At 37.7% G+C, this 10383-nt stretch overlaps 1 protein-coding gene across 1 annotated transcript; it reads left to right on the plus strand.

The window, feature by feature from the left end:
- Window positions 1-5553: 5553 nt before the first annotated feature.
- LOC127428437 (ras-related protein Rab-38-like) lies at window positions 5554-10264 on the plus strand. The gene is made up of 3 exons (XM_051676805.1): window positions 5554-6236; window positions 6938-7218; window positions 9616-10264. Exons 1-3 carry the CDS (start codon window positions 6044-6046, stop codon window positions 9781-9783), a joined length of 642 nt encoding a protein of 213 aa, XP_051532765.1. The 5' UTR covers window positions 5554-6043; the 3' UTR covers window positions 9784-10264.
- The last annotated feature ends 119 nt before the right edge of the window (window positions 10265-10383 follow it).

The following is a 10383-nucleotide window of genomic DNA, read 5'->3' on the forward strand; positions in this document are numbered from 1 at the left end:
CGATTTCCAAACACATATTTTCGCCCTTGAAGGGCACTTAGGGAAGGGGACGCCACTTAAAGGGTCATTCTAAACAAAAGTTTAAAAAAATAATCTTTTCACAAAGGACCCTTGGAAGACTGCTAGTGAAGGGTATATTCAAACAGTAATGCCATGTTCCCTTCAGAGTACCCACTTCAAGTGCTCTGCCCTTCGGAGGGCATATGATCACTTTCGATTGGAATTTGCCCCTAGTGATCAACGATGCTCCCTGGTTTTTATGGGAACTGATTGAGACGCACCCCTATTCAGTTTATTGAATAGTTTTTCTTGGGGAAGTTTTATGTTCATAAAAGTAAGTAACCTAACAATAAACCTTTGCTAAGTGTTGTTTCAAAGAGGATTTTATAATTATTATGAGTCCCAAAAATATCAAGACAGGAGAGAATAATTTAATGCACATGGCTGTATAGCTTGTAAGATTGCTTATATTTATTGAGATAGCAACGTTTGGTCTACCAGTATACCTGCAGAAGTGTGGCTGTGTAGCCTGTTTTATAATGATTTTTCTCAGTTCTTTCCTGAGCCTAAGTCTTAAAAAAAAAATTCTGAAGAGAGAAAAAAAATTTTTTTTGAAGAGAGAAAAAAAAAAACATTTTGAAGAGAAATAAAATTCAAGAGAGAAAAAAATGTAACACTTAGACTCAGGAAGGAACTGAGACACTATATATATATATATATATATATATATATATATATATATATATATATATATATATACACACACACATATATATATATATATATATATATATATATATATATATATATATATATATATATATATATATATACAAATGTTTTTTGTTTTTTTTTTTTTTTTACCGTTATTTTTTATTTTTTTCACAGTGCGGTTCATGGCTTCCGTATTTTTGCGATCTATTGTGGTATGTACTTTCTATACATTTTACTGTGTTCTAAGCACCTGCCTGCAGCCATCCGTGTTTCTAAATAATGTTTATTTGTTCTCTAAAGATTTAAAAACGAAGGCGTTTGGTTGCTGTAGTTATATGTACGCTCTGTTTTTCAGAGATTCTTGATCTTTGTCAGTGTGTTGCTTGAAATAATTTAATAATAATAATAATAAAAATCAATATTGCGTTTAACGTGTTCCTTTACCCTATCGACCAATGCCGTGATTTTTTTCAAATAATAATTTGTAGAACTGCATGTATATAAAAAACATAATGTAAAAAATACGTCATCAGATTGAAGTCTTGAAGTGGCCCAAATGTACACATTTACTACTCATGCACCCTCATGGACTTGCTGACTAGCGCAACATTGGTCTGCACTCGCTTATGTCACCAAAGTCTGGACACAGAGGAAGACTGCAAGGGCTTAGGTTGCAATGTGGGACAGGGCCTGAACCAGTAGTGTAGTCTAGTCTAGGGCATACGCAGGCATACCCGCCTATCTTTTAAAGGATTTTGCGTATGCCCACCTAAAATTAGTTATTATGATACGTATGGCCGCCAGAACAGCAAGTAGGCTTTTGACCCATAACTTTTAATTATACTTCTAAGGTGATGCCGCAACACTGTTGAGTTAATTGTGATTATTTATTTATTTATTTATTTATTTTCTAAAAAGTGAAAAGAGATTCTCTTCATGGAGCAGCGGGAGGCGGGACCGCATCTGAAGGCATGGGCAAGATAGACATTTCGACGTAGATGAGCTACCAATCAGAACGTTCAGTTTAGACGGTTGGATATTTTCTAACCAATCATATTTTCCGTTTCTATAAGGGGCGGGACATTTCTAGCATCTACAGTGAGATACGCTTGCAGCGCTGGAGTCAACATAATTATTTTGCGCTGTATATTTACCTCGCTGTTAAAAGTGAAAACATTAATGCATTTAAATAAAAACGTATGCTATTAAACTTTGGGAAAATACTGAGAGTCACTGCACCAGTGCTAGTTTTTCTGCTCTTCGCAGATGACGAGTTGTCCCGTCATAGTATCAAATGTAATTTGTTTCTGTATTTTACTGCTGTCAGTAGTGCCTTTTTTATTTATTTATTTTTTTTAATTTTTTTTTTTTTTTATACCTCATGATACAAAATCATCTTAATTTATATTTCTTAATAGAGAAGCTATTTCACTATACAAAGTGAATTTTTTTTTTTTTTACACATTTAAAACAAATAGCCTAATCATTAACTCTTATGTACTGTATATCATAACAGTCTATAAGATAACATGTTAACATGAACATTACTACACTCAGTCATACTACAATACTTAACAGTTTATTATGCATAAGTTAATGTATGTATTAGTTTATTAATTAGAGTAAGTATACGATGAGTCAGTATAGAGGGGAGGTTGAACGGTTGGCTCACTGGTGTAGCCAGAACAACCTGGAGCTGAACACACTAAAAACAGTGGAAATGATTGTGGACTTTAAGAGGAATACCCCAACATTGACCCCGCTCACCATTCTAAACAGCACTGTGGCAGCAGTGGAGTCATTCAGGTTCCTGGGCACTACCATCTCACAGGACCTGAAGTGGGAGACCCACAGTGAAAGGCCCAGCAGAGGTTGTACTTCCTTCACCAGTTGAGGAAGTTCAACCTGCCACAGGTGCTGCTGATACAGTTCTACTCAGCGGTCACTGAGTCTGTCTTCTGCACTTCAATAACTGTTTGGTTTGGTGCAGCTACTAAATCGGATATCAGAAGACTACAAAGGACAGCCCCCTGCCCTCCTTTCAAGAACTGTACACTTCCAGAGTGAAGAAAAAGGCTGGAAAAAATCACTCCAGCCCACTTCCTTTTTGAACTGTTGCCTTCTGGCCGACGCTACAGAGCTCTGAGCACCAGAACTGTCAGGCACAGGAACAGTTTTTTCCCTCAGGCTATCCATCTCATGAACAGTTGAAACTGCCCCTTTGAGCAATAAATAATGTGCAATACACAGCTTAGTCTTTTTATATTATCCAACACATCCATCCTCTTCTGCCATTTCATTCCCTTGCACTGTACATAACTGATTTGTATTTGCACTATGTATATATATATATATCTTAGTCTTATTGTGTATTCTATATATACTTTACTTTCTATTCAATGTTTTTTTTCTGTTTTTTTATTTTTTATTTTTTTATTATTATTATTTTTTATTATTATCTCTGTCTTGCTGTATTGTATTGTTGCGCACTGGAAGCTTCTGTCACCAAGACAAATTCCTTGTAAGCATACTTGGCAAGGAAGCTGATTCTGATTCTGTGTTACCCATTTTACTGTTAATTAAAAGAACAGTTAATCAAACCTATTAGTTTAAATAGGTATTATAGTTTCTCTCTCTCTCTCTCTCTCTCTCTCTCTCTGTCTCTCTCTCTCTCTCGATAAAATCACAATATGCCCACCTATTTAGTCACTACTACACCACTGGCCTGAACTGAAGAGCAGTGCATCTCCTCACGACAGAACATAACAGTAGTAAAATAGCGCCCTCAGCTGACAACTGTAATGAATCTAAAGATGACATTAAACCTGAACGATCCAAAGGGTAGACCTCCAAATGGGGGCGGGATCTTAAAAAGAGGGAGGGGCGTGGTTACTCCAAAAGGGGGTTGCGCCCTTTCCCCCCCCGCCTTCTGGAGTAACCACGCCCTATTTTGGAGATTTCTTTCAGGGAGAAGGAAAATTTTCTGCATACCATTCCATAAAAAAAATCGCTTACAGCACCTTTAAGTAATAGTTTGAAGTAAGTTAAAGATGAAATGTGTAATTTTGAATAAAAGTTTTTTTTTTTTTTTAATGACAAGCCAGCAGCAAAAGTTTGGACAGGACTGTCTGTTTGTTTGATCAGTACAGGGGGAAGTTTTTTAAAACAATGTTTATTTGAGCAATTCTGTTTGGTGGCGCAGAAACAAAACACTTCAGCTTTAATTTATATTTTCAAGTTACCTGAAAAAACATTTGTTACAGTCTATCTAGGTCAACTAAAATCATACAAGAGTCTCAATTATCATATAAGTGTCAAGTTTGCTGATACTTGACAAAGTCGCTTTTGCCAAGTAGGTATAGCTGCAGGCCGGAAACCTCCAAATGGGGCCGGAATTTCCAAAAGAGGGTGGGGTTACTCCAAAAGGGGGTTGAATGAACTCCAAAAGAGTTAAAGTTAGGGAAAGGTTAGGCAAGTAGGTATAGCTGCAGGCCGGAAACCTCCAAATGGGGGCGGAATCTCCAAAAGAGGGTGGGGTTACTCCAAAAGGGGGTTGAATGAACTCCAAAAGAGTTAAAGTTAGGGAAAGGTTAGGCAAGTAGGTATAGTTGCAGGCTGAAGACCTCCAAATGGGGGCAGAATCTCCAAAAGAGGGCGGGGTTACTCCAAAAGGGAGCGGGGTTACTCCAAAAAAGGGGTTGTGCCAGCTCCAAAAGGGTTAAGGTTATGGAAAGGGTGAGGTTAGGGGCTCCCTATACCTTTACTGGTGATTTGGAGCTCACGTGTCTCTTTAAAACTATACCTGTAGCCAGGTTTGGGGAGTAATGGAATACTTGTAACTTTACGCATTTAAAATACAAAATATAAGTAACTGTATTCCACTACGGTTACAATTTAAATCATTGATAATTAGAATACAGTTACATTCAAAAAGTATTTTGATTACTGAAGAGATTACTTTGCATTTTATTGTCATTAGTTTCATTTAATCTTGAGTCCTTTCAGATGGAAAACATTCAGGGGCGGACTGGCCATCGGGAGAACCGGGACTTTTCCTGATGGGCTGGCCGCGAAACTGGGCCGAATGGGCTGCGATAAGCTGAAATGGGCTGCCGCGTTATGCAGAACGGGCAACATAACGGCGCTGCGATATGTCGAAGGGGGCAGAGATATGCAGAAAAGGACAGCGAACCCCCACCCCCCGCCCCACTCAAGAAATTTTGGGCCAGTTTCTATGTAAAATCCCGGGCCGATTTCTCTTCCCAGTCCGCCCCTGAAAACATTTATACATATAAATGATGCGGTGAAACACTTTCTTATGATGTGTTACATTCATACGAGCAGACATGCATATTGCTGCGCAGTTTTGTGGCCCATTCAGCATAACGCGGCGGCCCGTTTCAGCTTATCGCCACCTGTTCGGCCCATTTTGTGGCTGGGCCACAGGGAAAAGTCCCGGTTCTCCCCATGTGTAGTCTGCCCCTGTCTGTAGCTAAACCCTTCTCCTCTTTTGACAGACAGATGACAGTCCAGCGGGAATCAGAATCATGGCGCCGCCAAGTGGTTGGCCACGAGAACTGTGGATCAGGAAAATTGTCATTTAGATGTGAGGGGCTAATGCACACTTTCACTTATTAAAGAAATTGTTTATAAGAACCCTATTACATGTCATACTCTTCTGTGTAGACAATTATTATTTTTTATTAAAATGCCCATTGTTTTTTCACACGCTACGAATCTACACTCGAAGCACGGTGAAGAAAAGGGTGTGGCGTTCTTGAGTTTTCTCATCACTTCAGTGCTGGACAGTATAGAGATCACTGGAGAGGGAAGCTCAATTCATACCTCTGTTGCGTTCACCACTTCTACTCCTTGAAGAGAAAATATGGATAAACAAACGAGATTAAGCTAAATATACTATTTAATTTTTTGTTTGTTATTTATTTATTTTTAAGGGTTTTAATTCTTTTCTTTTCTTTCTCATATCTGAAATTGAAGGCGAAGATCAAGTATAGCCTATAACACACAACCTGTTATATAGGTATTTATTAAGTAGGTTGAGTACAGCGTCGAAGTGGCTTGACGTAATTTAAATCGCAGTTTGAACTGATTTGCACGAAAACTTTGTGTGAGGGTATAACATTTTATAAGAGAGCGAGCCTCTCACAAAACTGTAATCCTACAACAATAATCAATGGGAAGTAAGCTGTTGTACATGAGTGCACTTATGCGCTACAAACTGTACAAAAAGTAGGTCAGTGCGTTTACGATCCGCGTGTTTATATGTTAAATTCAATATTATTATTATTATTATTATTTAAGTCAAGCCATGCAGAAAGAACATTTGTTCAAGGTTCTCGTGATTGGAGACCTCGGAGTTGGTAAAACGTCGATAATCAAACGATACGTTCATCAGATATTTTCGCAACATTATCGCGCAACTATTGGGGTGGATTTTGCTCTGAAAGTCATGCCCTGGGACAATCAGACGGTGGTCCGGCTGCAGTTATGGGACATAGCAGGTATGTCATCCCATTACTCTGCTGTTTTTAATTTATAAAGCAATTGAGCTGTTCAAATCTTTTCAATACTTATTAGATGCTGTTTTCACATTTGAAAATGTACATTTGAAAGAATTACAGTCTTTCAACATGAGGTGAAGTTTTTCGTTTAAAATTATTTAAATAATTGATATATTATACATCTGATAAAGTCTTGTTTTGTATGCTTGTTTATTTTGGGATTTGGTGGTCTATTTTTAAATATCACTTTCCTGCTCAATTCCTTTGAACTATTAGTTCAGGAAACGTGAAGGAATGTTTTTTTTTTCTTTCTTGTTAATCTCAGCTGGTCTCATGCTCTGCTAGAGTCACATGAGAGTACACACACACACACACACACACACACACACACACACACACACAGGGCCATAGCAAGGTAATCTGGCCCAATGACTGTATGTTGCTGTGGGCACCTTTCCTATTAAAACATACAGTTTAGAATTTGTTGTGGGGCCCCCTTGACCTTTGGGCCCCTAGAATCGTTACCACCATTCACCCCCCGAGCTACGGCCCTGCACACACACACACACACACACACACACACAACTCTCAATAATGTACACTTTATTGTTAATAATAATATACTTAATAATTTTATATAGTATGATATTTATAAATGAGTGCTGTTTATGATATAATTTGCAATCCCATGTTTGTTGTAGGACAGGAGCGCTATGGGAACATGACACGAGTTTACTATCGGGAGGCCGTGGGAGCACTCATTGTATTTGATGTGACCAGAGCCTCCACATTCGATGCAGTACTGAAATGGAAAGATGACCTGGACATTAAAGTTACCCTCAGCAATGGCAAACCTGTCCCAGCTGTTCTTTTAGCCAACAAGTCTGACCAATCACGTGAGGGTCTGCGTTCCCAGATTCCAAAACTCGATACATTCTGCAAAGAGAATGGGTTTGTGGGCTGGTTTGAGACCTCTGCCAAGGTGAGGAGAAATTGATAGATTGAGGCCTTTGTGAGTGAGGGCAAAACAGCTTAATATAACGTGAGCCCGGGGCTAGTTGTCACACTTTTTACTCTAGTGAATATTTCTCAGGGTTGGTTTATTTGTGAAAGTCCATTTCTGTAAAGGCACATAACTTACATTCTTAGCTACAATAAAGCTATTGAACATTTTTACCATTGTTGCTTAAGAAAAATAAAATAAAGATAAAATTACAGGTCATTAACCACATATGTAAAATCTAACTTCATTACATAATAATGCCTTGCTAGTTTCTTTATTCTGTATATGCACCCTAATCTGACTTAATTATATTGTTGTACCATATATGCCAGTGTGACTTTATTGTTTCACTTGTTCACCCAACAGCTATAGCAAATATGATGATATTGGAACTGTAGTTTGTAATTTAGGATTTAATCACAAACATTACTCTAGTTTTGAACTAGGTTTTTGAAACCAACAAGGAAAAAGAGAAAACATTCATTTGTTTAATTGGATTTTTTTATTCAAAACCTTATGGTTATGGTTAGGTTTTACTCTGTAACTGTCAAGTCAAGTCTGTTTCTTTTTCATAGCACTTTCTACAATATCTAATGTTACAACGCAGCTTTACAGAGAGTAATGCCTCTGAACTGCCAAATATTAGATGACTAAATGAAGTTTTGTTGGTGTAATATAATGTATTCATGTTGATTCAGTGATGTCAAATAGTTTTTGTGATGTTTAATGGCTTGAGCAAAGCAATTAATTTAGATGTTACCACATGAAGCAAATTTTTTTCATGTGTAGTTTACACCAACATAAGTAGTTTTTGAGGGTCAGGTAGACATAGTTCCTTAAAGGAATAGTTCACCCAAAAATTTAAATTCTCTCATCATTTACTCACCCTTATGTTATACCAGATGTTGATGACTTTATATCTACTGCTGAACACAAATTAAGATTTTAAGAAGAAAACTTAAGCTCTGTAGGTCCTCACAATGCAAGTAAATGGAGGTCAGAACTTTGAAGCTCAAAAAAGCACATAAAGGCAGCATAAAATTAATCCATAAGATTCCTGGGGTTTAATCGAATATCTCCAGAAGCGATATGATAGATGTGCATGAGAAACAAATAAATATTTAAGTCCTTTTTTTACTATAAATTCTCCTCCCTACCCAGTAGGTGGCGATATGCACGAAGAATGCAAATTGCCAAAAACAAAAGAAGTATGTAAAAGTGGACATTTATAGTAAAAAAGGACTTAAATATTGATCTGTTTCTCACCCACACTTATCATATCGCTTCAGAAGACATGGATTAAACCACTGGAGTCTTATGGATTACTTTTATCTGGCCTTTACATGCCTTTTTGACCTTCAAAGTTCTGGCCACCATTCACTTGCACTGTATGGATCTACAGAGCTGAGATATTCTTTTAAAAATCTTTGTTAGTGTTCAGCAGAAGAAAGAAAGTAATCTGGGATGATATGAGGGTGAGTAAATAATGAGAACATTTTCATTTTTGGGTGAACTATCCCTTTAAGGTGGCAACTGCACATTTTCACTTTTTATAGTGTAGTTTACAGACATTTCATGCAAGCTCCTGAGTCTAGAAATGGTTATTTGTAATGCCTATTGGCATCAGTGTCATATCCACCATGTAAGGGTTAATGCTGCAGGGCCCTATAAGTCAAGGTTCTAGATGGAAGAGAACAGAGGAATGTCATCACAATCTCCTACAACATGCCTAAATTATGACTGGATTATCAGTTCTGCTTCACATTGATTTTTTTATGTCTCCATGATGATCCATTGGTTCTGCTCTATTTTCAAAGACACAGCGGTGATCCAGAAGTCAGGATCTTATGCAAGCGTAGCTCTGTCTGTGTTTGTATTTAGCATCCACAAATACAGCAAGAATGCATCATGCTCATTAGCAGAGAAGTCTTTGTTTACCATCTACTGTCCTGCTTTAATGAGTTACACACTTGTGTGTGAAAGGGGCATGGTGTGCATATGGCAGATGGTGCTAGAAAGTGAATCCTGGGATAAATGGTTTAACACCCTACTGTCTAAGACACTTTAATTCAAATCGCTTGCAAAGGCTAACACAAACGTTCAAGCGCAGGGTTTAATAAAAAGCCACCAGGCAGTTTAAAATTACTTTTATACATTTTCAACCATAACCTGGCTTAGAATTGTGGTAAAAGTTTCTTCATATCTTTCTTCATATAAAAATCACATGCTCTGATTTGAATACACAGCACGTTTATTTCATGTGCATGTACAGTATAGATAACTTTGTGTGTGTGTGTGTGTGTGTCTCTACTTTAAGATGTGTGATAGAGCATACACCTACATTTTTTGCGTTCCTGTGTTTCATGTTCACTGAAGGAGAACACAAACATTGAGGCAGCAGCTAGATGTCTGGTGGAGCACATTTTAGCCCATGAGGAGAACATCATCAGCGACTCAGACCCAGATGTGGTGGCCCTTCCCGGGTACAACAACAACACAAAAGAAGGGGTCCGAGCCAAATGCACAACATGTTCTAAATCTTGAAGACACGAGGTGGAAGAAAGACAAGAAGGAAGACCTGAAAATGTGTAGCAATTTGTTATAGATTTAAGGGGACACTGCCATTTAATGGTGCCAAAATGTGATTTGTCTTTGAGGGACAAGAAATGAAACAAAATGGCATGTGAAGAAAGATTAGGTAAAGCTGTTGTAAATATGTAGCATTTTCTTGGTTTGAGATGTTTGAGCCATCAGGGTTTTGTTTACAGGTGTGTGCTCTGCAATTTTATGCCATCTAGGTCAAAAATACATTTCTTGGCTGTATTGTGTGTGAACACGCTGACAGCAGATGGTTGATACAGTTTTGGAACGTTTATAAAAAGCTGTCTCTATTTCTATTATTTGTCTTGTGAACACACTAAAAGGCTTAATTCTTCTTGTGTAAATCAACACTGCCCATTATTTTGGATGAATGCTATTGGGCAACCTCTTGCATTGAAAATAAAACATGCTGTATTTCTCTCTCTCTCTCTCTAAACTTTTGAATATGTTATTGTAGTCCTAGGTCCACAATCCAGGGTTGTGCATTAAAAAGAAGCAAGATGTACCATGAAAGACTATGAAATGGCCGTCTGATGCATTCTT

Source organism: Myxocyprinus asiaticus, chromosome 38 (assembly GCF_019703515.2).
Source record: "Myxocyprinus asiaticus isolate MX2 ecotype Aquarium Trade chromosome 38, UBuf_Myxa_2, whole genome shotgun sequence".
Taxonomy (NCBI): domain Eukaryota; kingdom Metazoa; phylum Chordata; class Actinopteri; order Cypriniformes; family Catostomidae; genus Myxocyprinus; species Myxocyprinus asiaticus.

Excerpts from the sequence above, each read along its gene's own strand:
- LOC127428437 (XM_051676805.1), top strand. The coding sequence starts at position 6,044 with ATGCAGAAAGAACATTTGTTCAAGGTTCTCGTGATTGGAGACCTCGGA. Across the intron at positions 6,237-6,937 it reads GCAGTTATGGGACATAGCAG|GACAGGAGCGCTATGGGAAC; the intron begins GTATGTCATCCC and ends TGTTTGTTGTAG. Across the intron at positions 7,219-9,615 it reads GGTTTGAGACCTCTGCCAAG|GAGAACACAAACATTGAGGC; the intron begins GTGAGGAGAAAT and ends TGTTCACTGAAG.